The 27262-nt window shown below is 41.9% G+C and overlaps 1 protein-coding gene across 4 annotated transcripts in view; it reads right to left on the bottom strand.

Moving 5' to 3' along the window:
* Window positions 1-25807, bottom strand: part of CAPN7 (calpain 7) — a 47262-nt gene extending 21455 nt beyond the window's left edge. Inside the window, exons 1-10 of one of the 4 annotated variants that reach the window (XM_037890327.2) lie at window positions 25553-25807; window positions 20770-20878; window positions 19793-19950; window positions 17703-17770; window positions 16396-16596; window positions 14026-14112; window positions 8334-8460; window positions 5299-5384; window positions 4036-4129; window positions 1767-1913 (exon numbers count right to left, since the gene is read on the bottom strand). In XM_037890327.2, the coding sequence (XP_037746255.1) occupies window positions 1767-1913; window positions 4036-4129; window positions 5299-5384; window positions 8334-8460; window positions 14026-14112; window positions 16396-16596; window positions 17703-17770; window positions 19793-19950; window positions 20770-20878; window positions 25553-25654 (1179 nt within the window). In that variant the 5' untranslated portion in view covers window positions 25655-25807. Of the gene's footprint in view, window positions 1-1766; window positions 1914-4035; window positions 4130-5298; window positions 5385-8333; window positions 8461-14025; window positions 14113-16395; window positions 16597-17702; window positions 17771-19751; window positions 19951-20769; window positions 20879-25552 lie in introns of those variants that run through there. The other 3 variants (XM_037890329.2, XM_037890328.2, XM_027828799.3) reach the window with 3 other exon arrangements.
* Between the last annotated feature and the right edge of the window lie 1455 nt (window positions 25808-27262).

Below are 27262 nucleotides of genomic sequence, written 5' to 3'. Positions count from 1 at the left end.
AGCTGTGAATATCTCTCAGTATTATAGAGAGCGGACAATTTATGAGAGTTTACACTGTATAAGCTTTATACAGAGTAAAACTGATTTATTTGGGGTTTGGATCCCACTGGGAGCTAGGTGTCTGGGTGCTACAGACAGGAGCACTTAAGCTGTTTTCAGTTAAGTCTGCAGCTTTGGGGCGCGTGGTTCAGACCCTGAGTCTGTGGTGGAGCAGACTGGTGTGTCTGGCTCAACAAGGCAGGGTTCTGATGTCCCAGGCTGCCAGGTAAGATGGGCTCAGAGGTAGTCTCAGCACATCAGGTGGCAATCCCAAAGGGGTTTCTGTGACCCAACCCACAGTCTCCAAGACACAACTAGCTTTACATGGTGAAAAGGCCTGCACTATAAAAGCAATTTCAATTTAACTAGCAGTAGTGCACTTTACAAGCATAATACAGGGCTTCACTCCCCAAAAAATACTTAAAACAAAAAGGTCTTTTTTCCTATTCCCTCCCAAATAAGCAGGACTATGAAAGCGCAAAGAAATGCCTCCCAACTTGTCTAAGGACAGTACTGACAGATAGGCCTTGGAGAGCAACACATCCGGTGCAGGCATTGGGAAATGCTTCTCTGATTATGCAAAGGAGGAGACATATTGTCAAGAGCCGGAGTTTCTATGTTTAATTGAAACAAATGCTAGAAGTCAAGTTGTTCCTGGTCATTGACAACTTCCCTATTCTCTGAAATTGTGTGTCATGGTAGTGACTTGAACAAACTTAGAAAAATCTACACTATTGTTACTCTCTATACAAGACCAAACTCAAGGAGAAATTCCCCGATAATCAACCCAAAAGATCAAAAGAAGATGAGCAACCAAAATAAAAAGCAATGAAGTCTGGTTTTCACGACATCATCAAGCTGTGAACCTTGGTATGAACTGAGAAATATGCTGTGAGAGTTCAAATGTTAGGAAGCATTTCTTCATGTGATTAGAGATCAGTCTGGTTGGCTCAGCAAAATAGGTCCAGTTCTCATTGCAAGTGTTTTGCTTCTCAGATTAAACTTGAGCATTATATAAATGTTGCGGTTGCTAAAGAAACTACTATATGAATACCAAGTTACATAACTATGTATGTTAGTATTATTTGATAGAATAATAGTAACTTATACATGTGCCCATTCCCACCATGTGCATAAGAGCCATAAAAGGATTGATGTGCTCCTCCCCTAGCCAATCTCTCACCTTAATAAGGGAGAATGTCTCCTTTACTTATTATACAAATGGCATTAGAGACCAAAAGGGTTATTAGTGTAAGGCATAAAACTATGGTTTTATGAAACATACAAGAGCCCTAATGAAACTTCTCAAAATAAACACATGTACTTTGCAGGTGTGGGGCCTATTTTTGAAAAGACTTATCCCTGCGTAACTGTACCCACAAGCAGTGTCACTGAAATCCAGTTCCCCCTTTTTGATGGGACTATTCCTCCTGAGTACAGTTAAGTACGTGTGTAAGCATTTGCAAGATCGGGGCCATGGTCTCTAATGTATGTGATCTGGGAGATGCTAAAAACAACTTAATTTATATTTACTAAAATCATCAAAATAACTTTTAAAATCTATATATAAAAATAAACCCAGACAGCAGCATACAAAAAGAAAAGTCATTCCTTTCCTCAGACAATTCATTTAGATCTCTTCACTATTCATTCAAAGGAAAGCTATGTGCTATGGGATGATCTACATGGACATTTTTGCCTCTTGCAAAGAATAATCTGGTACTCACAGAATTGGATCCAGGAAAATCATATCCACCCATAACTTTCATGTAAGCTTTTTCTATCAGGGACACCCACAATTCACTTCTATTGTTGGAATAAGAGCAGAGGAGTTCTCCACTGTGATCTACAGGTAACTGGTCATCTATTATCACCTGAGCAAAAGAAGCAAACAGAAATCATCATAAAGGTGATAATTCAAACAAACTTTTCTTAACAGACGAAAATCCTCAGAAGCTCGTTCTATTTCATATAGCTGCTTTCAGACTGAGGAAACTAAACATCATTCCCTGACTTAAAAACACAACAATTAATTCATAACAGCAGTGTAGCCTAGTGGACAAAGCACTGAACTGGGACTCGGGAGACCTGGATCCTAGTCTGAGCTCTGCCACTAGCAGGCTGGGTGACCGTGGACAAGGCACTTCACTCTGTGCCTCAGTTTCTCTATCTGTAAGATGGGGATAATAGTATTGACCAACTTTGAAAAGCACTTTGAGATCTACTGATGAAAAGGTCTATACATGAGCTAGGTATTATTATTAAATGTATAGAAAAGTCTAACAAAACCCCCTCACCCAGTCAATCAGAAATATGAATAGTTATTTGTCCAAAGGGAAGAGGTCCTCAGACTTCACCACTTCTGCTATCTCCAGTTCCTTCATTCCCGATTGTTTGTAGTTTTGCCTTTTCTTGAAAGAAGCAGCCACATGGTGGTGGTTTTGAAATGATTAAAATCTCTTGTTTTAAATTAGGCAGAACGGTGTGTGAGTTTTTACTCCAAAAAGGGTCTGTAATTGCTTCACAAAGAAAATCTCTCAGCTTCATCATGACACTAATCTGCCATTGGTATAGACCATTAATGAAGCACATACTTATGGCCCAACCCCACAAACTTGCACGTGCATAACCTTACTCTCCTGAGTGGCCCCAGTGACTTCAATGGGACTTACTTACATGCATGTGTTACCCTAGGAGCACCCAATGCTAACTGGCATGAGGCTCCCTGCTATGTAAAACTCAGCTGGCTTAGCCTGCTCAACACAGCTCACACACTATAGTTGGCATGACATTTATTTAAGAAGTATCATGTAATATATCACTGGAAAACTAATAACTCACTGACCCTTAATATTCTTGCGTGATGGATGGTTAACCTACAAACACATATACCGAGGTGCTGGAAATGCGTAACTAAAATGTGTTTAAACCAGGCACGCTAGGGAAAGATGATAAGCAGTTTTTTCCAGACAAAGGAAAGGGGATGCCACCTCAAGCCAGGTGTGGCCAAGGACAGTGGGCTATTCATTTGTATTGGAGATTGCAGAAAGATCATTTGCACTGTAAAAATCACAAGCAGAGGGCGAAGTCAGCACGGTGTCTATGCCAGAAAGCATGGCGTCTACACTCAGCAAGGGAAAGCAATTTTACCTGGGGATACACTTAAGAATACATTTCAAAGGTTTACTGAACCCATAATTTATCCTTCATCTAAGGAGGCAAAGAAACCAAGTAATCTGAGCTCCATATGCTGGATGCTGGCTAAAGGACAGGCCAGGCATGCTGGAAGAACAGTGGTGAGACAAAACTTATTTGAACCAAAGATTCTAGTTTGTTGAGTTTCAGTCTGAGGTGTATTTTTACTTGTTTGTTTGAAACTATTTCTATCCTTATTGCTTATACCTGGCATAATTTAAAACAAATGGAGATAGGAATAAACTTGTTTTACTTGTACCACAAACCAACTCAGTGCTTTGATTGAAGTGGAGAGTTTGTCAACCCCAGTGAATAAGCTGCTGAGTACTGTCTCTTTCAAGGAGCAGCAAATGTGATAATGTCTTGTGGTGCCACAGTAAGAGGGGCTGAGCACTACAGAGAAAGATGTTTTTGGGGAGAACTTGGATTTGCAAGGGTGTTGATGTCACCCTCCAAGGAATAACCAGGCTGGTGAAACTCAGGGTAAGGCTACTGTGCTACAAAGCACACACCAGCAGCACCCAGGGTTAAAAGGCAGGTGGTGGCAAAACCCCTTACTGCTCTGCGTTGAACCCCAGAGTGTCACAGCATCTTTAGAGGGTCAAGCACCTATACTACATTACACATTATTATGTAACCAGAATGAAATATAGCAAGGTGTTATAATTGCATATGCTTTCCAACAAATGTATATCTAGAATTCTTACTGAGAAATAAAACACACCTTCACAATGAAACGGAATGAACTTTCAAGGTAGTTAGCTTATCCAATAATCATACTAACTCTCTAAAGCTAATTACCTTTCTAGGGACACCATTGATATGAAGTTTTACCATGTACTTTCCACATGGATTATACTCTGGTTCTCCTTTTTTATTCTGAGGGTAAATTATGCTATTAGAAAAAGAAAAAGAAATTATAAAGTATCTGTGAACAATGTGTTGTATGTATACATACTGTATGATGTTTAAAAAAGCATTACATCAATTTGATCTATTTTTGGAATTTAAAAATGCATGCCACCATCTCAAATTACTAGAATTTCTGTGTAAATCACAGCATGAGAAATTTAACTAAATTTTCTTGTTTTAATTTATATTTCGAACAAGATCTATATACCTCATTCTTTCTGCAGTCACTCACTCAGTCAGCTAGTCATTCATTGATAATTGAATAAAATAAATGCATGCAACTGTATATTTTACCATTCAAGCAATGTTATACATCTTTCTGAATACATACAATATTTGTATGCATTGCAAATCAAAGACCATGAGTGAAGAAGTTACGGTTTTAAGAAACCATTGCCCAAAGGATAAGGCAATAAAAAGACAAATGGCAGTGGTTTGGGAAAAAAACTGCTAAAAAACTAATTTTGATTAAAACAAAATTTCAAAAAAACCTCTTGGGTTCTGATCCCACAATGGGCTTCATGTGACAGACTGCTAAGCCCATGTGGAGATCATCATGGGATCAGGACTTTAGTTGATAACATCTCAATTCTACTTAACATCAATGCTGAAGCAAGAGGTAAAAATTTGGCACGTATTGTACAGCAGTTGGCATAGTAAAGAGTGAAAACAAGTGAACGAAGTATGATTAAGAAAGATAAAAGTGAAATAAAAAATCCTCCCAAATGGCCAAATTTTCCAAGCGTGGGTGTCTAAAGTTAAGATCCAAAAACCATACTCAGCATCTACAAAAAGGTGGTTTCATTTTCAGAAGTGCTGAGCAGCAAAAATTCCAGTGACATCAACTGGAACAGCAGGTGCTCTGCACCTTTGAAAATAGGCTCCTAAATTCGTATTTGGGCACCCGAACAAAAATGTCCCTAACTTAGGCAGGTATGCTTGAACATTTTGAACCAAATGTCTACATTTTGACTTTCTACAAAATGTAATATCTCAGGTTTATGTATGTTTATAAGCAAGCTTAACATAAACCTATGTTAAATCATCACATCCATAATATAGCCTTCTATCTGTTATAGCCAATGTTAAAAAGAGACAGGCTTTAAACATGTTGCATAACTGACAAAATTTTAGACAGGAACAGCCATTTACCTTGTAATCAACTTTTTGTTGTACCGTCTCTCGTATGCTGCGCTGATAGCTAGTGATGCCACAAAAGAACAATCCGATACTATTGTCTAGGAGCAAAAAAGACACTAATGAAGGTTAAACAGTTAAAGTTCAATTAGAAGTGCTTCCAACAAATAAAAGGATTTCTGAACCAAGAGAGGCAAAGGTGTTGGATCATATTAAAGAAGTTCTGTATTAAAATCACAAATGAGTTTGATTCCCCATAGTTTAAATTCCAGGGTATTACTAATTAAGAGGTCTCTTGGTTTTTGGTACTGTTTCTCTCCCTGTGTGTGTGAAACTTGCAAGCTGCTAATTGCGTTAGTACATTCTAAGACAGAGTCTGTTTTCAAAGCAATTCGCACAGAGAGAGACTCAAAGCAATACTCTGTAACAACAGAAACAGCACCCAGAGACTCCCCGCCCTTTTGTTGTATTAACAGTTGTGATTAAAATAGAGACAGAGGATGTATGTGGATGGATGCTTGGTGTGGATAATAAATGAATGATCAGGGAGGTGCCAGCCTAAGAATCCAGTGTCCATTGGCTGAAGAAGGCATCAAGTGGAAATAACCAGAGGACCCCCGGAGGGCAGACTGGAATCCATCCAACAGCCTCAAGAATGGGAGAACCAAAGAACAAGATAACATCTAGCAGCACGGAGCCGTCAGGAATGTGCCATCTGCTGATTGATTCAGCAACAGCATGATGAAGCAATTCCCATAGACTGGCATAGGAAGAAATTCCTATAAAAATGGACTCTAGAAAGTGAGAACTTTGGGGTCTGATTCTGCAAACCAACTTCCAGGAGCATCAGATGAGCATCTGACAAGGCCCTGCTCCCTCCTCATGTCCAGGCCACCTGGGCAGTGGCTTGGCATGAGCAACTCTAAAGCTGGTAACTATGATAACAACCTTGCAGAACCTGTGTGTGTGTGTGTTTGTAGGAATGAATGTGTGAATAAATATGAGATTGAATGGAATGTTATAGCTATAACTAACTGCTTACTATGATTCTTTCTGTATTCACAATAAATGTGGTATTTTGCCTTTTCCTCTTTAATAAGATCCTGCTGATTTTTATTTTATTGGTATAACAAAGGTACTCCCAAAGGGTTGGGAAACCTAAGTTTCCTCAAAACTAAAACCTGATAAACTGAGACAGAAGTAAGGAATTAACTGAATGAGGACCAGAGACAGATGATTCCTAAATGTCCACAGTGTGAACAATGGGAAAATCTCTCACTGATTTCAGAGGACTCTGGATCAGGCCCTATGTGGCTTAATATTGGGACAGATTTTATATAGTTTTGCCACAGAAACACTCCACCATTCTCGGTGGTCTGACTTCTGTTTCCATTTAAGTGGCCTAAATTTAAATTTACCTGCACAGAATTTGGTTAATCATTTGTCAGGACCAATTAGTTTTGTCTGACTTCAGATTGCAAATGGAGCAATGACACAGGTATTCAGATTGGTAGAGCAAAAATTGCGAATTACGAAACTCCACCAACCTCAGTGTAAAGTTATATCTTTAGTAGACAAGAAAAATAACTTAAATTGCCACTAATTTTCCTAGCAAGGGTTAAAAAAAACCAAACAGACATCAAATTAAACACACGGTTTAATATTACATATGTTTTAATAAGCAAGTGTGTAATATGCTACTGTTAGGAAACAAAAGGGCAAACCTTACTCCTACTAGTCTTAAACCCATGGAAGCAAGTGGAGATGGAAAGAGATTAAAGCTAGCTGAATGGTGGGCCCTGCCATCTTGTGGCTGGTTGCAGGATAGAACAGTTTAGGTCAGGCTAGACAGTGCAAGCTCTGAAATTCATCTTACTGCTGCTCAAAAAACCCATTGTATGTGCCTCCCCCCCGTGGATGGTGCCAAACACAGATTTTTATTTTCACTGTTAACATGTCAGAAGCTAGAGTGCTCTGCCCATTGTCCAGTTTTACCTCGTGCGTCCCACAGCTAACAGATCAATGACTCTTGATTCTTAGACGTCTGAAGAAGGCAGATACCATGTGTGTCTATAATGGGCTGCTCACTGGAATACATGGCTGCCCAATGTAGTTTAAACTAGATTCCTTTGGATATGGAGATCTGAGGTGTACAATAGGTAATCCATTCCTACCTATATTTTCCCTCTGTTTATTCTTACACTCATAAGTAAATAAAGTAAGGCTGTCAAACAATTTTAAAAAATTACAATTAATCATGAGATACAAAAACAGTCTTGATCAATCATCGTTTCAGTCGCATTGTTCAGTTCACCTCATATGAGTACTATAGTGCCATCTCTATCGTGAAAGTGTAACAACAAATGTAGATTTTTTTTCTATAACAGCTCTCAAAAACAAAACAATGTAAAACTTTAGAGCCTACAAATCGAAGCATGAAGGGGCATCTGAATGCCTTGCAACACCGGCTACAATAGTGCCATGTGAACATCTGTTCTCACTTTCAGGTGACATTGTAAATAGGAAGTGGGCAGCATTATCTCCTGCAAATGTAAATAAACTTATTTGTCTTAGCGATTGGTTAAACAAGAAATAGGACTGAGTGGACTTGTATGAGGTGAATTGAAAAATACTATTTCTTTTATCTTTTTTACAGTGCAAAAATATGTAATCAAAATAACAAAGTGAGTACTGTACACTTTGTATTGTGTTGCAATTGAAATCAACATTTTTGAGAATGTAGAAAAAACATCCAAAAATACTTATAATTTTAAATTGGTATTCTATTATTGTTTAACAGTGCAATTAATGACTAATTTTATCTAGTTAATTTGTTTTCCGTTAAGCGCATGCATTAACTGTAATTAATTGACAGCCGTAACAAAGTCAAATGATCCACAGTGAAAACAAATGTAGGTCTTAGAAGAGGGCAAAGCAAAGTTCTCCTACTTGCTAGGTTTTAATGAGCACCCCATTACTTTAAAAGACCCCGAACTCATTCTGCAATTATCAGAATAGCTGGTGTAAATTTCATTTTAGAAACAACTTACCTGCTTTATGCTGAAACTTGACACAGTATAGATCATTGTAGGGTTATTTGTTAGGTCATCTGGCCGCACCCACTTGGAAAACATTGCCTTTTGTTTGGGTGACAATGGTAACTTGCCACATTTATCTCTGGATTTAAAAATAATAATAAAAAAATAATTAAAATCAACCAAAGACAGAATCAGAAACAACTTTCCATGGTTAATCCCATTTTACAGCAGTCACAGACATTACTCAACAAGGTCCATTACTCAACTGGGGGGGGGGGAGGGGGGAAAGAGAGACAGAAAATGTGGAAATGCTAAATGCCTTTTTTGTTTCAGTTTTCACCAAAAAGATGAGTAGTGATTGGACATCTAACATAGCGAATGCTATTGAAAGTAGGATCTGAGGCTAAAATAGGGAAAGAACAAGTTCAAAATTACTTAGACAAGTTAAAAGTTTTCAAGTCAGCAGGGCCTAATGACGTATCTCTAAGGCCTTGTCTACACTACAAAGTTTTTCCGGCAAAAGCTGCCTTTTGCAGAACAAAACAGGGGAGGTGTACACACTGCAAAGCTACTTTTGGCAGCAAAACTCTTCTGTTTTGCCTACAAAATAAAACCACCTCAACGAGAGGCATAAAGCTTTTGCGGCAAAGTTAAAGTGTCAAAGCGTCAGCGTAGACATTGCTGTTTGTTTTGTCGACATAACTGGTTTCCATCAGCATCCTGCAATGCTCGCCATGACTGCTCTGCTCAGTGTTTTGATCTCTGCTGCCCTGCAGGTATGCGCCCCTCCCCTTTCAAAGCTCCCAGAAGTATCTGACAGCTGAGCATGCTACTATGCTCCAGGAACAAAGAGTTAATGTGGAATGCCCCTGCACGAAGAACACAGGGGCAGGCAGCCGGGAGTGAGGGGGACTACTGTTGTGCTGCTTTGACATTCCTCAGCACGGAGAGCTCAGAGAGCTGCTTAGGATGCTGTTCCCTGCAGCTGAGGCGGCTGTGGGAGAACTCTGAGGGAATCACAGAACCACAGGCAGGCAGGCAGAGCAGGCTGCTGCTGCCGAGGGGTGGGAGAGACTGCTGTGCTGATGAGAGCCAGGGAGCTTTTCCACAATTTCAGCCCGTGCACATTTCCAACACACCTCTGAACAACATACTAATCCATACAGACCTTCCTACCAGCACTACAAAAAGGAGGATTCTAGGTGGACCCCTCCTGAAGGTCAAAACAACAGACTGGACTTCTACATAGAGTGCTTCCGCTGACGTTCACAGGCTGAAATTGTGGAAAAGCAGCATCACTTGCCCCATAACCTCAGCCGTGCAGAACACAATGCCATCCACAGCCTCAGAAACAACTCTGACAGCATAATCAAAAAGGCTGACAAAGGAGGTGCTGTTGTCATCATGAATAGGTCGGAATATGAACAAGAGGCTGCTTGGCAGCTCTCCAACACCACTTTCTACAAGGCATTACCTTCTGATCCCACTGCGGGTTACCAAAAGAAACTACAGCATTTGCTCAAGAAACTCCCTGAAAAAGCACAAGAACAAATCCGCACAGACACACCCCTGGAACCCCGACCTGGGTATTCTATCTGCTACCCAAGATCCATAAACCTGGAAATCCTGGGCGCCCCATCATCTCAGGCATTGGCACCCTGACAGCAGGATTGTCTGGCTATGTAGACTCCCTCCTCAGGCCCTACGCTACCAGCACACCCAGCTATCTTCGAGACACCACTGACTTCCTGAGGAAACTACAATCCATCGGTGATCTTCCTGAAAACACCATCCTGGCCACTATGGATGTAGAAGCCCGCTACACCAACATTCCACACAAAGATGGACTACAAGCCGTCAGGAACACGATCCCCGATAATGTCACGGCAAACCTGGTGGCTGAACTTTGTGACTTTGTCCCCACCCATAACTATTTCACATTTGGGGACAATGTATACCTTCAAATCAGCGGCACTGCTATGGGTACCCGCATGGCCCCACAGTATGCCAACATTTTTACGGTGGACTTAGAACAACGCTTCCTTAGCTCTCGTCCCCTAATGCCCCTACTCTACTTGCGCTACATTGACGACATTTTCATCATCTGGATCCATGGAAAAGAAGCCCTTGAGGAATTCCACCATGATTTCAACAATTTCCATCCCACCATCAACCTCAGCCTGGACCAGTCCACACAAGAGATCCACTTCCTGGACACTACAGTACTAATAAGCGATGGTCATATAAACACCACCCTATACCGGAAACCTACTGACCACTATTCCTACCTCCATGCCTCCAGCTTTCACCCAGACCACACCACACGATCCATTGTCTACAGCCAAGCTCTACGATACAACCGCATTTGCTCCAACCCCTCTGACAGAGACAAACACCTACAAGATCTCTACCAAGCATTCTTACAACTACAATACCCACCTGCTGAAGTGAAGAAACAGACTGACAGAGCCAGAAGAGTACCCAGAAGTCACCTACTAAGGACAGGCCCAACAAAGAAAACAACAGAACGCCACTAGCCGTCACCTTCAGCCCCCAACTAAAACCTCTCCAACGCATCATCAAGGATCTACAACCTATCCTGAAGGATGACCCATCACTCTCACAGATCTTGGGAGACAGGCCAGTCCTTGCTTACAGACAGCCCCCCAGCCTGAAGCAAATACTCACCAGCAACCACACACCACACAACAGAACCACTAACCCAGGAACCTATCCTTGCAACGAAGCCCATTGCCAGCTGTGCCCACATATCTATTCAGGGGACACCATCATAGGGCCTAATCACATCAGCCACACTATCAGAGGCTCGTTCACCTGCACATCTACCAATGTGATATATGCCATCATGTGCCAGCAATGCCCCTCTGCCATGTATATTGGTCAAACTGATCAGTCTCTACGTAAAAGAATAAATGGACACAAATCAGATGTCAAGAATTATAACATTCATAAACCAGTCGGAGAACACTTCAATCTCTCTGGTCACTCGATTTCTGATCTAAAAGTGACTATTCTTCAACAAAAAAACTTCGAAAACAGACTCCAAGGAGAGACTGCTGAATTGGAATTAATTTGCAAATTGGATACAATTAACTTAGGCTTGAATAGAGACTGGGAGTGGTTGAGTCATTATACAAAGTAAAACTATTTCTCCTTGTTTATTCCTCCCCCTCCCCCCACTGTTCCTCAGACGTTCTTGTTAACTCCTGGAAATGTGCTGGAAATGGCCCACCTTGATTATCACTTCAAAAGGTTTTCTCTCCCCCCCACCCCACTCTCTTGCTGGTAATAGCTCATCTTAAGTGATCACTCTCCTTACAATGTGTATGGTAAACATCCATTTTTGCATGGTCTGTGTGTATATAAATCTCCTCACTGTATTTTCCACTGAATGCATCCGATGAAGTGAGCTGTAGCTCACGAAAGCTTATGCTCAAATAAATTGGTTAGTCTCTAAGGTGCCACAAGTACTCCTTTTCTTTTTGCAAATACAGACTAACACGGCTGCTACTCTGAAACCTGTCAGCAAGACAGGAGAAGTAATTCTTCCATTCTACTCCAAGCTGATAAGGCCCCACCTGGAATAGTGTGTTCTGTTCTGGGCATCACATTTCAGGAAAGATGTGGATAAATTGGAGAAAATCCAGAGGAAAGCAACAAAATAACATTAAAATTCTAGAAAACATCACCTGTTAGGAAATACTGAAATAACTGGGTTTGTTTAGCCTGGAGAAGAGAAGACTGAGGTGGGACATGATAACAGTTTTCAAGTACATAAGAAGTTGTTAAAAGGCGGAGGGTGAAAAATTGTTCTCCTTAACCTGAGGACAGAAGCAGCAGCTTAAATTAAATTGCAGAAAGGAAGGTTTAGGTTGGATGTTAGGAAAAACTTCCTACCTGTAAGGGTAGTTAAGCACTGGAACAAATTGCCTAGGGAGGTTCTGGAAACTCCATCGTTGGAGATTTTTAAGAAAAGGTTACTCCTGTCAGGAATGGTCTAGTTATTATGTAGTACTGACTTGAGTGTAGGAGTCTGGACTAGATGATCTACTGAGGTTCCTTCCAGTCCTACACTTCTATAATTCTATGACATATGTACAACTATAAAGTAGTTTAAGTTAATAGCCTTGCAAAGCTAATAATTATTTGGGACATATCATAAGTAAAATATAAAATACTAAATGTTGACATTTCCCCCCATATGAAACCAAACAGGAGAGGGGAATTCCAGTAGACATCTTTAACAAAGATCAATTTTATTTATTTATTTTTTTTAAATCACTGGTGTTGGATCAGCACTTGGAGGAGTTTACTCAATGCTGGAAAGCGCTGAGCTATTTCACTCAGGGCCTGGCAGGTCTCAAGATACTGGACTATAATTCATAATTTTCCGTCTCCCTCATATTGTCATTGAACTTTACATTTATAGATCTTCCCAACAGTTTCACATAACTGAACTAAAAGCAGTGTCTGTCCCCAGTGCAGTCCCCTCTTCCAAGGAAGTCACCTGAGTCCCAGGTTGCTGCTCTCCTAATATCACCTAGCTCTTATACAACCAACTTCATCAGTAGATCCCAAAGTGCTTTACAAATAGGTCAGTATCACTATCCCCATTTTACAGGTGGAGAAACAGAGGCATAGAGAGGTGAAGTGACTTGCCCAACGTCATCCAGAATGCTAGCTGCAGAACCAAGAATAGAAGCCAGGCCTCCCATGTCCCAGTTCAGTGCTCTATCCACTAAACAAGGGGTTCTCAACCTTTTTCTTTCTGAGCCCCCCCCGCAACATGCTATAAAATCTCCACGGCCTACCTGTGCCACAATAAGCTGTGCATATAAAAGCCAGGGCTGGCACTGGGGGATAGCAAGCAGGGCAACTGCCTGGGGCCCCATGCCACAGCCCCATGCGATGGGGCTTCGGCTTTCTGCCTTGGGCCCAAATGAGTCTAATGCTGGAACTGCTTGGTGGAACCCCTGAAACCTACTTACGGCCCCTTGGGGGCCACGGGACCCCTGGTTGAGAACCACTGCACTAAACCACACTTCCATTTCCACTCTGAAGAGAAACTAAAGCTGCCCTCTGAAATTATGTGGTGAAGGTGTCAGGCTTACACCCCCCCCCCTCCGCCTCCTCCCACGCACACCCCCGAAGTCCAAAGATTTCTAACAAACTGGAAGTGCAACTGAATAAGACAAGGCACAAAAACACAGCACAGTAGGATCAGCATGCATTGAGCAACACCAGGTTCAGAGAGTACAAAGGAGGGCCGGGATTTTCCATTAGCAGGTGGTTTTGGGTTTTCACTTCGAGACAATTTGTTTAATGGGGCCTGATTTTTAGAGGCTGGGAGTTCAGCACTTTCTTGAAGTCAGGCTTCATTAAGGTGTCAAGTGGGGCATCCAGAGTTTGAGGCACCCAACATCCATAGTCACTTATGAAAATCATGGCTGAGTTTTAAGCAGGAGTTGCATGCAACTCCTCAGTTTTCGCTGTTACCACTCTCTTCTACTGTCAGACTAACTTGGTGCAAATGGCACATTCCACTGGCTGGCAACAGTTAGAGGCTGAGTACAGCCGTACTTGAACAATTTGGATTTTTGAGAAAGGAAATGCAATGAAGACACAGGAAAAATTTGAGAGAAAACAAGCGCAAAAATAACTGGAGTAACTGATGCTCACTTACGAAAATGGCACTGGAAAGGCAAAACGCTCCCTCAGGTCAACACTCATGAACGGGACATACTCAATACCATTTATCTTTGATGTCTTTCTGCACATCATAAAAGGAGAACATGATTGTAAGTGTCAAAGTGGGAACCATAATGTTCAAAGCTATTTGGTTTTTACCAACTTCCAGAGCACAACACCCAGGAAATAACAATGAAGGAACGAAAAAACAGAAGCCAAGAAATGGTGCACTTGAGGACTGTGGCATTCTGCCTCAAATAGGCAATAACTACAAGTTCCACATTTCTAAAGCTGGAGTACTTGCTGGACTGGGCATCAATCCTGCAAAGATATGCACAAAAGCAGACCAATGGTCCTCTGTAGACGCACAACAGTCTGCTGCCTGCACATCAATCTGTAGCATTGAGGTCCAAGGCCCTAAAATACATTTGTTTAAATATACTTTCAATGATGTCTTTAAATTTCTATTTTCACAAAGTTATAACTATATTGAAATATACACTAACAACTGATATGGCACTTTTTAAAGAGATTAACTGATCAAAAGTGGATGAATATGAAAAAAACAGTCAAATAGTAAAGGTACAAATGATAACACTAGATGTATTTATTAGTGTATTTGTAAAGAGATAGTCAAGTGCACACAGGGCTATAGATAGGGGCTATTTTAGATCAGGAAGAATAAAGAAATATGTACAAGTCAGATGTGACCGTAACAAGTTTCAGTGACCACTGCTGAACAATAGGTAGTCAAAACAACAACGTTTTCAAAAACAAAAGAAATACAGGATTTAAAGCAATGAAAAAGTTCTCTTTGAAGCTTTAGAAAGGTTTACATTTCACAAATATCAGTTAAGATAAAAAAAGCAAACTTGTTTTTAAAACGAAACTGGTTCATATAACTGTCAAACTTTTCCTGCGCAAACATATTTATATTGTTAGGGCCTGATCGAAGCCCACTGAAGCCAATGGAAAGACTCTCATTGACTTCAGTGGGCTTTGGATCAGGCCTTAAGTTTTTAGGCACAGAGCTGGGCATTACTAACCTCCACTGAAATCTTACATTCCGGTATCTGTCTGAAAATGAAAGCAGAGTGCATCTGTCCAGACAGCGCTCTTTGGAAGGATTTTTCTACACTGCCCTGCCCCACAGTTTGGACTATGGGGATGTGAATAGCAGTATGCACCGAAGTGCTGCACCGTAATTCCCCTGTGAGGACGCTGCGGGTGTGAACTAAAAAGTTCCTGGTTCACATTAACGTAGTCCTCTTTGAAGAGGACTACATTAAACACAAATTAAGAACCTTTTAGTTTGAACGTGCAGCACCCACACAGGCGAGTTACAGTGCAGCACTGTAGTCACACCCCTCCAGGCCAAACTGTGGATCACTGTAGACATAACCTAAGATGCATCTGATGGAGTTTTCAATACTTGTAATTTGAACTAAGGATACTATATATTAATTGTTGAACACCAAAGCATGTACAATTTATGTGTCTGATCTTACTCCCATCAAAGTCAACGCAAGAAGGAGTGGGCCTAAGTAAAGGCCCAATCCTGCAAGAGGATAAGCACCCTTAATTCCCGCTGAAGTCAATTTTACTCGAGAGAACTCTGTAAATGTTACAGGGATCTCTGCAGCTCACAGGGTCAGGCCCCTAGATTATACACTCATTCAGGCAGGAAATGTGTGGTGTCTATGTTCTGTACTGCACTAAAGAAATAATGAATACACAGAGAACAGAAAAAATACTTCATCAATTAGAAGAATTGAATTCTCTATCAAATACACCTTACAAAGAATGCTGTCTGACAAGGAGCCATCTGCGTTCACTCACAAAGAGATTATTTTTTGGAATGTGTTAGCTTTCAATACAGTCGAATCTCAGTGTTATGAACTGACCAGTCAACCACACCCCTCATTTTGAATTGGAAGTATGCAATTAGGCAGCAGCAGAGACCAAAAAAAAAGAAAAAAAAATTCAAGCAGTACAGTACTGTGTAAAATGTCAATTACTAAAAATATGAAGGGAAAGCAGCATTTTTCTTCTGCATAATACAGCTTTGAAACTTTACTAAGTCAATGTTCAGTTGTAAACTTTTGAAAGAACAACTATAACATTTTGTTTAGAATTACGAACAACCTCGATTCCTGAGGCGTTCATAACTCTTGAAGTTCTACTGTACTGTGGTAATGAGTGCTACAGAAATATTTCTCCCACCTCCTTAAAAAGCAACCAACAAAACCAAACCAGAAACACCCAGCCCTCCTTCCCCTCTCAAAACCCAATCATGACTCTATCTAGCACTTTGCACTACATTTACATGAATAATAAAATTTGAGAAAATTGGACACTATCTTACCTGAGCACTTCAATCTCCTCTGCAGTGTATCTCTGACCTTGAGGTTCACTAGCTTGCACCGTTCTGATTGTCTGTGGCTTATCATTCAAGGAAAAATCTGGTCCCAAAGGAAAGAACATTCTGACTGGCTGATTCGGTTTAGCTGCTGTTTGTTTGTCTTTCTGAGACGACTTTGACGTAGATTCTTTCAGTGCCTCCGCTCTAAAACAAATATTCTATGTTTGTTTTCAGCAACAAAAAATGTACGGTTTAATTATTAATTTGCTTGTTCATGCCTCCATATAATTAACATCAGATAGAGAGACAAACAAAACCACCTATTTTGCTCTTGCTAAGGAAGTCACTTCATGTAGATGTGAAATGCATACTCAGGAAGTTCCTGATGCCAGCATCTCTCTCTACTTTCTCCTGTAGTAAGAATGGCAAAAATACACCAAAAGTAATTAGCATATAAAACAATTTAGTCATAATTCATTTTCAAGTTTCTGTCGCTTTTAAAATTATGCTAGTTGGAGGATTTATGTGAAAATGTACGTATGTTTTGGAACTTAAACACAAAAATCAAAATCCATTTGGATGTTCACTATTCATGTGGATATGAAGAGATTTAATTTATCATGCTGAGATGGACAAGGGTGTTGAAATAACATCTGCCACAACTCAACACACTACAGACCATATTTTAATTTCAATTGTTGATTTATGCGGAGTTACTCTGCATTTATACCTGTGTAACTGAGACTGGAATCTAGCCCACTAAATCTACTATATTTTATATATATATATATATATATATATATATATATACACACACACACACACACATATATATACACACACACACACACACACAAATATATGTACAGATTAAACTAAAGTGTTCAATTTTCCCCTGCATTAAAGCTCCACTCAGTGCAGGGGAGGAGTTGGCTCAGTGCTGGCTCGACCCCAGCATTAGTTAGAGTAGCCAAGGGGCTGCTCTAATTTACGCTGCGGGAGACCTAAGGGACCTAGTGTCAGCCGAGAACTGACATTATGAAACTCCATTCCATTCTTAGCCTGTCCTCTCCCTACCCCAGCATATCACCATACCCCAGTAGACACAGGAGCTGATTCCGTCAGCTTTATGCCAGTGGGGCGCTCTCCTCCAAAAGAAGAGCTCTCCATGGGCCGTTTCAAGCTAGAATCCATCCCCTTTGTGCTACCTGAGCAACACAAAATGGACAGAGTGGACCAGAGAATCCAGCTCAAAGTATGCACTGTAACCCAATACCAATGGTTTGCATGAGTATTTTGTAAGTACTCACCTATCCAGTGCTTGTCTAGCCAGCTGTTTGAGTTTTGATTGAAGAATTGCATCTGAAGTTTCATTAGCCTTAAGAGAAAAAATAAAATAGCAGGCATTGTAAACCTCACCTGTCAATTTAATTCCAGATGTGCAAGTCATACTGCCAAATACCCACTAGTTATTTTTCCCCTGTAGATTTTAACTTCAGAATTCCTCCAAATTTGTCTTTTTGGAAATCAGTCAATACTTCCTATACAGATTAAAAAAAAAAGAAAAAGAAAAAAGCAACTCCACATACTAAGATAAATAAACTTGCTTCTCTCATTGTCTCAGAGTGGGTGTGCACCATTTGTTAGAATGCAAGGTACTGTTTTAAATTTTTCAGCATGGGAAGCACTAAATTCACATAGAATGCTGGGGGAAAATAAATCAAGTTAAAATCTACAGGGGAAAAAACACAACTATTAAAGATGTTACGTTAAAACACCATTGAACTTGAGTGTGTCCCTTCAAGTTTTCCAACTGACTTCCCCCCACACACACACAAATCAGAGAAACTTATGATAAAAGAAATCAGAAGATTTTCTTCCATTTTTTAAAAACTCTTCAGCTTACAAGTTAAAGTCTCATTTCCAGTTTTTTGTGGCTGGAAGGGGCTTGGGAACAGAGCCAGTGGAGGTTGAGGGTGGGAAGTGACCATGGGAGAAGTAAGAAATGGAATATTCAGGCTGGAACAGATAACTGCTCTCTGCATACTGCCTGGGTAGAAGAACAGACTGGTCTCTCCACCTGGATATGGTAGGCAGAAAGCCCTACAGCTAAGGAACTAGATAGAACCATTGTAGCCAAGAGTGTGAACGGACGGTTTGTTTGGACTTTCTTTTACCTTGGAGGGGGAGAGGAACCTTCTTGCACTGCCTGCAGTGCCAAAAGCATAAAACTATCACCTTGCTAAAGCAACAGATTACCCAAGGTGAAGGGAAACTCAGACACCAGCTGCATCTAATGAGGGACCCAAGTGAGAAGAATGGTTAAAAAGTAATATTAATTGTATGCACAATATTTAATCTAAAGATATCTGGCAACACATGGTAACAACAGAGAGTAGGAGACAACAAAATGATATATGATGAATACCCACATAGGCAGAAAGAGCTCAGGGCCAACAAATCAAAGGGAAAAAACATTTAGTCTTTGATTAGACCCTGATCCTGCAAAACCAAACGCAAGTGCTTAACTTCATAGCTTGTGCAGTCCCTTTGACTTCTGCGGTACTATTTACCTAAGTGAAGTCAGGCATATGCGTAAGTATTTGCAGGATTCAGACCAAAATGTTTAAACGTTTTATGTAAATATTATCTTGAGAAATAGTAATGTTACCCTCCCAATATATCACGTCACAAAAAATGGGCAGAAGAAGATAATCAGACTTGGTGGAGTTACATCATGATGGTGAGCTCTTCCTCTAATGAGTTAGTTTTGGCTACTGGACTTAGTATGAAAAAAGCAGTACCTGTAATATTATTTAGTTACACTTAAATACTAAAAGTAATGAGGCAATTATTTATTTCTATTTTAATTGGGATTAATTTGTACAGTGTTAATGTCTTAAAAGAAGATTAGTGAAAATCTGTAGGAACACTTAAATTATGTTAAGTGTTACTTAAAAAAAAAAGCATTTGCCTTTAATATATTTAAAAAAAAAGTCTCCAGTGACACATTAAAGGACCTTCTTCTTGGGAGAAGAATTACACTTTAAACTGTTTTAGCTTTCTACTGGCTACAGACTATAGATTCCAAAAGAATATTCCAGCAAATTTATAGGGTTTATATACATTTTAAAGAGAATTTATGAAGAAAAAACCCCACATATCAATTTTACACTGTTGAAGAACAGTGCAGGATCAAGTGATTGTAGCCAATGTATTCAAAGTATTTTTCAATGGGATGTAGAGAATAGAAGGCAAACAAAACACCAAAAAACAAAACAAAAATCAAAATACAGGTACTACATTTTTAAGCCAGCCTCTAAAGATCAGTCACCTGTGTAAATGGAAGAATTTCTTACCAACACATAATTCCACCAAGTTAACTTGTAGCATAACATACTGTTTTCAAACAGAGTTCCACTGCTTCGGAGTACAATTCTATAGCTTCTTCTGCATTGCCTTTGTCATCTTCATCGAAAGCCTGTGTAACCAGGAAATGGGCACGCTCCAGGTCCAATTGCTGTTTTGACTTCAAGGGGTCGGTGTTCTGTGATTGAACTACATTTTTAAAAAATACAGCATTTAGCTAGCTGGGATGGTTGTTTGGGTGGAAAAATCTTTATTACAATAGGTAAGCAAGAACACAACAGTCACACAGCTTATGTCTGCTCACGGGCCAGAAACCAACACCACTTTTAAACATCCTGTCAGATTCTAAGCTAAAAAGACACAATACAATAAAGGAACAACATAGGAACTAGAGACATGGTGCGTCAGGGTACTGTGATTTTGAAATAAGAATATGAATATAGTTAACTTTAATACTATACATGCTATAATTGTTTTCTATAAAATATGGTGAGATCCTGTACTTCTGGTGGAAAAAACTCCTGTTGAGATAAATGAACTTGGTATGACTCAGTGGGGGTTGTGTGAGTTGTAGGCCCAAGCACCAATACTGCAATGAAATCACAAGTGGACCCGTGACCACGCAGCGTTCCACATAGGAGAAGGAGTCCACCTGCATAGATTTCAGTACAGAAATGGGGCCTAAATGCATGTGTTATTTGCCTTTGGCTTTTTTTTTTTTTTGCACGCGCTATGGCTAAACCATTTTCTCAAATTTACCATGACAGAAGTGCTCCACTTCCTTATGTAAGAATATTTAGAAGAAAAGTCGATTCGTGTTAATATGAAATAATTGCCACCACATAAGCTTCACTTGCGATGCATCTTAGCACTCAGCTTACTCATGTGTTGGGGGGTTCTGGATATCGGATGAAATATGGTAATTTAGTTTTATGGTTGACAGGACCGTACCTCTTCCTACTCCGTGAATTTAATCTAACATATATAATTAGAAAGCTCTTCACCAACCTGCTGAATACAGAGCTTGAACTCTCTCCAAGTACTCATTTATCTTCTCTTGAATATTTTCCAAGTTTGAGCCTGCCATTCCAGCATAAATCAAGGCTTGGGCAGCTTCCTGGGGGAAAAGTTAACATGCAATAAATCTGCTTGCTGTAGGAAGAAGTCCTTCCTGCAATATTGGGTTATGAACTTGCAATGAGCGCCATGCAGGTGAGCCCCTGGGCCTGCAAAGCGCCTCAATGACTTCAAGGAGGATCTGCCTGCACAGAACTTGTTTCAAGTCACAACTGAGGTCTCTGTTGTTTTTCCTTCCACTTAATATTTTAGCACATGGAGTGACCTGCAAAATTAAAATGAGCTTCCTGAGAGTGTATAAAACCATCTCTTAGAACTTGTCTATACTAGATCAGTGCCCTGACTTAACTAAATAGATTTTAAAAAAATCATCAGCCTAACTGTACCAGCGCAAACCTCTAATGTAGCCACACTTAAATCAGTTAAACCTTTAGCCCAAGTCACTAAAGCCCAGATCCTCAAAAGTTATTTAGGTGCCTCGCTTCCACTGAAGCCAATCTCCCCGCATTTTTAAAAAGAGCTTGTTGCCCATTCAATATTCAATTATCTGCACTCATTATTTAATGACTCAGATATCTTTATATAATTGTAGACTCAGAAATGGAAAAAAAAAGACAGGTGCGTAATTGAAGTTGTTTTTTTCCTATATTTATCAATTTACTTCTGACTGGAAAACAAAGAACTTCAGTCTGAAAGAGAAGTAAATCAAATATACAAGAATCTTAAAGTAAGACATACATTAGAAAAACAAAACATCTCAATCGTGACTCTACTAATTTTGCTGGCATAACACTACCAACAGTCCACCACTCTAGAATGCTCCTGGAGCCTCATCCTCCAGTTTTTGTACGCACATAACATGAACCTGTGTCAATGGATGTTTTGAACAAGAAAGGACTGTACAGCTCAAATCTGGATGCACAGTACTTAAGGATTTTCATATCCTACAATACCAGTCTCATTTCAAGTGTACTTACAATGCTATCAGCTAAAGAAAGCTGTACATCCATTCAACATGTTTTTGTGAAAAAAAAAAACTACAGAATTTAGCAGAGTTTGTAAAGAATTTGCAAGTACTGTGCAAAGCATATAGTACAAATTCGCACTTTAAGTTAGCCATGCTTTTCATTTAGCAGCATAGCAAACACAGGCCTCAATTCTGCAAGCTGCTCCATGCAGTTGTACCAGATATGAATGAGGCTCCACATAGGCACAGCTGTCTTGGGGCCTGATCTTGCAAGTTCTCCTTGTGCGAACCTCATTATACTTATATTTTCACCAATTGTAGAGAATCTCGATATCTAACCTAAGGCCTACAGAGCTTGAATTAAGATCTACTAACATGGAATGATTACAGTAGGGCTCCAAACAACGTACAGTAACTCCTCACTTAAAGTCGTCCCGGTTAACATTGTTTCGTTGCTGATCAATTAGAGAACATGCTCGTTTAAAGTTGCACAATGCTCCCTTATAATGTTGTTTGGCAGCTGCCTGCTTTCTCCACAGCTTGCAGGAAGAGCGGCCTGTTGGAGCTAGCTGGTGGGGGCTTGGAACCAGGGTGGACCGGCAGCCTCCCTATCAGCTCCCCGAAGTTTCCTGTGCGGCAGCCACCCAGCAGACTATCAATTGCCGGCAGTTCAGCTGTCCCTCTCCCCACTGCCTTGGAGTTGCTCCCCGGAGCCTCCTGCCTGCTGTGCGGTGGGAGGGGGAGAAGAGTGAGGGGGAAAGAAGGGGGCTAATGTCAGAGTGTCCCCCTCCCCCCTACTCACCCCATCTCCACAGAGCGGGCGGCGGGGAGGGCGACACAGATGGAGGGAGCTTGCTGGCAGCAGCTGCTGTCTCAACTTGCTGATCTACTTAAAAAGGTAATGTTCTCAGAGTGGGTCAGTGTACTTAAAGGGGCAATGAGCCTCTCTCTCTCTCACACACACACACACACACACACACACACACACACACACACACACGGTGTCTCTGTCTGCCATGCTGTCTCCCCTCCTCAATTTGTGCTGCCTTGTGGTGTGAGGCAACAATGTGTTAACCCTTGAGGGCTCAGCCGAGTGCTAGTTCATCATTTAGCAGTAAGGCATTCCCTGGGAAATATCCCACCCTCTGACTTCGACACCTCAACCAAGCTTCATAATCATCATTGCTGTGTACAGTATTAAATTGTTTGTTTAAAACTTATACTGTGTGTGTGTAAATATAGTCTTTTGTCTGGTGAAAAATATTTCTCTGGAACCTAACCCCACATTTACATTAATTCTTATGGGGAAATTGGATTCGCTTAACATCGTTCCACTTAAAGTCACACTTTTCACGAACATAACTACAACATTAAGCGAGGAGTTACTGTAGTCTGCCTTAGTGGATCTGATTGAAGTACATGGACCTAATTCTCCCACAAGACAGTAGTCCCGGACAGCGAAAAACAAAAAAACAAAACACCACTTGGAACAAAGGTCAAAATAAATGTACAAGAAAATTAGCTAATAATAATCAGATCATCACTTCTGATTAGGCAAAAGTCTTCAAAAGATAAGACTGATAAGCACCATTACAGCACAAAGGTAGCTGTTCAAAAGATGAACATCCAAAGCTACTTTACTATAACTGTAGAAGGGTCATGCTGTCAGAGTTACTACTGCTAGTCAATAAAAAATCTAGACAGAAAACAATCAGTATGGCATAGTCAGTCTTTAAAAGTTTATTTCCTACTGATAGGACAAGAGTGCACCAAATAAAACAAAAAACAAAACAAAACAGAGTGGATACTCTGCAGATACATAAAGTTGATGTATTACACCTGAACTGGACTAGAACTTCCAACTCAACATAATCAAAATAATTTAGAGGAAGTGTTGTGTAGCAGCTGTAGCCAGAGACTGGAAGTCAGGATATTATTCTGAGTGCCACGAATGTGAGGTGAGAATGTGAGGTCATGTAACCTCTCCATGCTAACCTCACACAGCTATACAGTTGGTATTAAAACAGAGACCTCAGAGTGCAGTTAGGTATGTAAAATGCTGTTAGATTAACTAACCCCCTGGGTGGGCGAGGATCCCCACTGCGTGTGGGACACAGATGTGGACAACATGTGAGGGCGGGGGGCATCCATGCAGTAGATGGGAACACCCGGGGCAGATACATGAAATTGGGGAGGTAGGGAGCTCACGGGGGGGGGGGGGGGGGGGGGGCAGCAAACCTGGCTGAGCAATGGGGAGAGGGCTGGGGTCCCAGGACAGGGGCGCGGCAAACCCGGCTGCGTAAGTCTAAGCCAAGAATCATTATATGGAAATACACAAGTAGTATGTAGTTTGAAATCATCCCATTAATAACCTTTTGCATTGGGGCTTCGCCCCTTCGGTTACTCATCTTGTCATAAATGATACAGTTAAGGCTGATTGCTGCTGTGTACAGTACTTAAGAGCCCAAATTTGTTCACTTGCAGTTTTCTAGCATACTTTGTTCTTAGATCTCGGATGTTAAAGAGATACATCTTCCCACTTCACTATTGACCAAATGCAAAAATGTCTCCAGGGGCTAGCAGTGAAATGCACCACAAAAATGGAAAAAGAACATTGTATTTCTCTTCCTTTTGCAATGAAATCACATTAAGGTTTCTGAGGTGCAATAACGAGGTTACGTTTCTGCGTGCTGGAACTCCATCCACTCCCATTTGTGCTCAAATAAATTTGTTAGTCTCTAAGGTGCTACAAGTACTCCTTTCCCATTTGTAAGTAGCTTCCTGATGGCAAGTCCAACCAGTTTTAAAACACACAGGTAGTTTTAGTTTCCGCAGTCTAAAAATAACCTAGGGAATTTCTGAACTTGTATTTAAGGACACAGGTTAGCCAGATGCAACATCATCCTCTCACGCCAAATGTGTTTTTCTAAATCACCTCTGATGGGGCAAATGTCTCAAAGTAATGGTAAAGCCCCCCAATCCACAGGGACAAAAAATGGGCAGTGATGAGATCAAAAAGGAAACCCACTGCATGCATAGCCACTCAGGTCCCTTTTTTTCGAAGATGGGCTGGCTACAGGCATTTAATACTCACTGCTCTGAGGAAGACTGTCTGACTGAAGGGAGAGAAGACAAACAGCCATGGGATCTGATAATATATCTTCCCCCAAGCCACCACTTTACACCCTGGCCTGCACTCAAGGAGGAGAACTCCGCTTATCAAAACCCCACCCCCCCATCTCCCCTTCCATGCCCGCTTGGCAGCTGTGACTGGTCAGTGTCAAAAGCCCAGGCGATCTTCCAGTCCCCGCACAGTCCAGTTCTAGGACTAACCCCCTGGCTGGGCGAGGACCCTCACGGCGTGTGGGACACAGATGCGGACAGTGTGTGCGGGCGGGGGGGCATCCATGCAGTAGACGGGATCACCCGGGGCAGATACATGAAATCGGGGAGGTAGGGAGCTCCCGGGAGGGCGGGGGTCCCGGGGCGGGGCGAACCCGGCTGCAGCGGCGGGGGGAGGGGACGGGAGGGGGTCCCGGGACGGGGCGAACCCGGCTGCAGCGGCGGGGGGAGGGGACGGGAGGGGGTCCCGGGGCGGGGCGAACCCGGCTGCAGCGGCGGGGGGAGGGGACGGGAGGGGGTCCCGGGGCGGGGCGAACCCGGCTGCAGCGGCGGGGGGAGGGGACGGGAGGGGGTCCCGGGGCGGGGCGAACCCGGCTGCAGCGGCGGGGGGAGGGGTCCCGGCACCTTGTAGTAAAAGGCCGCCTCCTGGTAGCGCCCGCCCTGGTCTCTCTGCACCGCCAGCTGGGCGAACTTCACCGCGTCCAGCTCTAGCGCCGCCGCGTCCATGGCCAGACCCGACCCGACCCGACCCGACCCACGTTTGGTCCCTTCTTCCGCTTCCTCCCTGCGCCAGCTCCCGCCTCGGCACGGCACCTGCTCCCCCGCCCCTGCTCGGGTGCAACCTGCGCATGCGCCCGCAGGCGGTTTCGGTTTCTCCGGAAGGAGGGTAACTGCTGCGTGTGCCGGGAGGAGGGAGGCCGGGCGCGCGCGCGCTTCCCCCCACACCACGGCAGAGCCGGTCTCGTGCGCGGCTCGGGCGCTGCCCTGCTGCTCGGGGACGCTCGGGCAGCTGCCGGCGGGGCTAGGGCGGCAAAGCCCTGGCTGCAGGTTACCGGCTGGACTGGAGTGGTCCTCGCGAGGCGGCGTCCTTGGTGCCCCGGCCGTTAGCGAGACCCCCGAGTTTATGCTCTTTTCTGTTTTGCTCTGTAGAAAGCGGCTTCCAATGTTAAGAGGATGCCTTTTTGCTTTTAATCACTTCTTTTGCTTCATTGTTTAGCCATCATCGCACTTTTTTGGTCCTCTTGTGTTTTTTAATTTGGGGAATACATTTAATTTGAGCCTTTCTTTTGGTGTTTTTAAAAAGTTTCCATGCAGCTTGCAGGCATTTCCTTCTTGTGACTGGCCCTTTTAACTTCTGTTTAACTAGCTTCCTTATTTTTGTGTAGTTTCCATTTCGGAAGTTAAATGCTACTGTGTTGGGTGATCATGCACTAAGCAGAGCGCTGTTTTTACAAGAGGATCCAGCTGAAAAAGCTAAATTTAGTGCTGATATTCTTGGTTGCTATATGAATTTTATTGCTTTTGTCATGTTGTTAATCATATAAAACAGTCACTTTAATCAACTTTAGGATTGCAATTTTATGTGTTGCCCTGTTCATTTAATTAATTTTTCATACAACATTTGCTGTAAAAAATTATTTGAATATGTATGATGGGTGATGTTTGGAAGGTCTATGCAAGTATTTGGAATTGCATGCAGGTACTAGATTAGCGATTGCTAATGAAATGATGGTACATGGCATAAAATAATTTCCAGAACTATGATTTCCTATTGCTGACTCAGCACTGAGGCAAAACATTATGGCAAATAAACATCTATTTAAACAGTAAGATGTCAAACCTGTTTCAGCTTTGAATCACAATGGCTGTTTCTATTCTGCAAATGATTGCTGTAGACAGTAATCAATATGTTTAATGTATTTTGGTCAACTGGAAGAAGAATTATTCTCTGTGTCTTTGTTGATCTGTGGCATTCAGGCTGCCTCACTACAGCCCTGACCAAATTTACTCCTGGGGTAATTCTGGGCCACCGTGCATGCACAGAATTTATGTCCCCCACAGATTTCTTTGCTTCCCTGCAGAAAGGGAAAGCAAAAGGAAGCCACAAGAGTGGTCATGTGACCCTCCCCAACAGTATCTTTCAGGTGCCCTCCCTTTCAGTATCTTTCCAGGCCAGAGAGATAAATCACTGTGGGGTGGGGTGGGGTGGGGTAGGGCAGGGGAGGGGAGGGGAGGGGAGGGGAGGGGGTCGGGACTGGTGAAAACTGGGCTGATGGCTCTTAAGCTGTGCTGGGATCAGCTACTAGTCACAGCTGGGCTGGAGAGGACAGGACT

This window comes from Chelonia mydas, chromosome 2 (assembly GCF_015237465.2).
Source record: "Chelonia mydas isolate rCheMyd1 chromosome 2, rCheMyd1.pri.v2, whole genome shotgun sequence".
NCBI lineage: Eukaryota > Metazoa > Chordata > Testudines > Cheloniidae > Chelonia > Chelonia mydas.
This window is presented reverse-complemented; position numbering and strand designations above follow the sequence as displayed.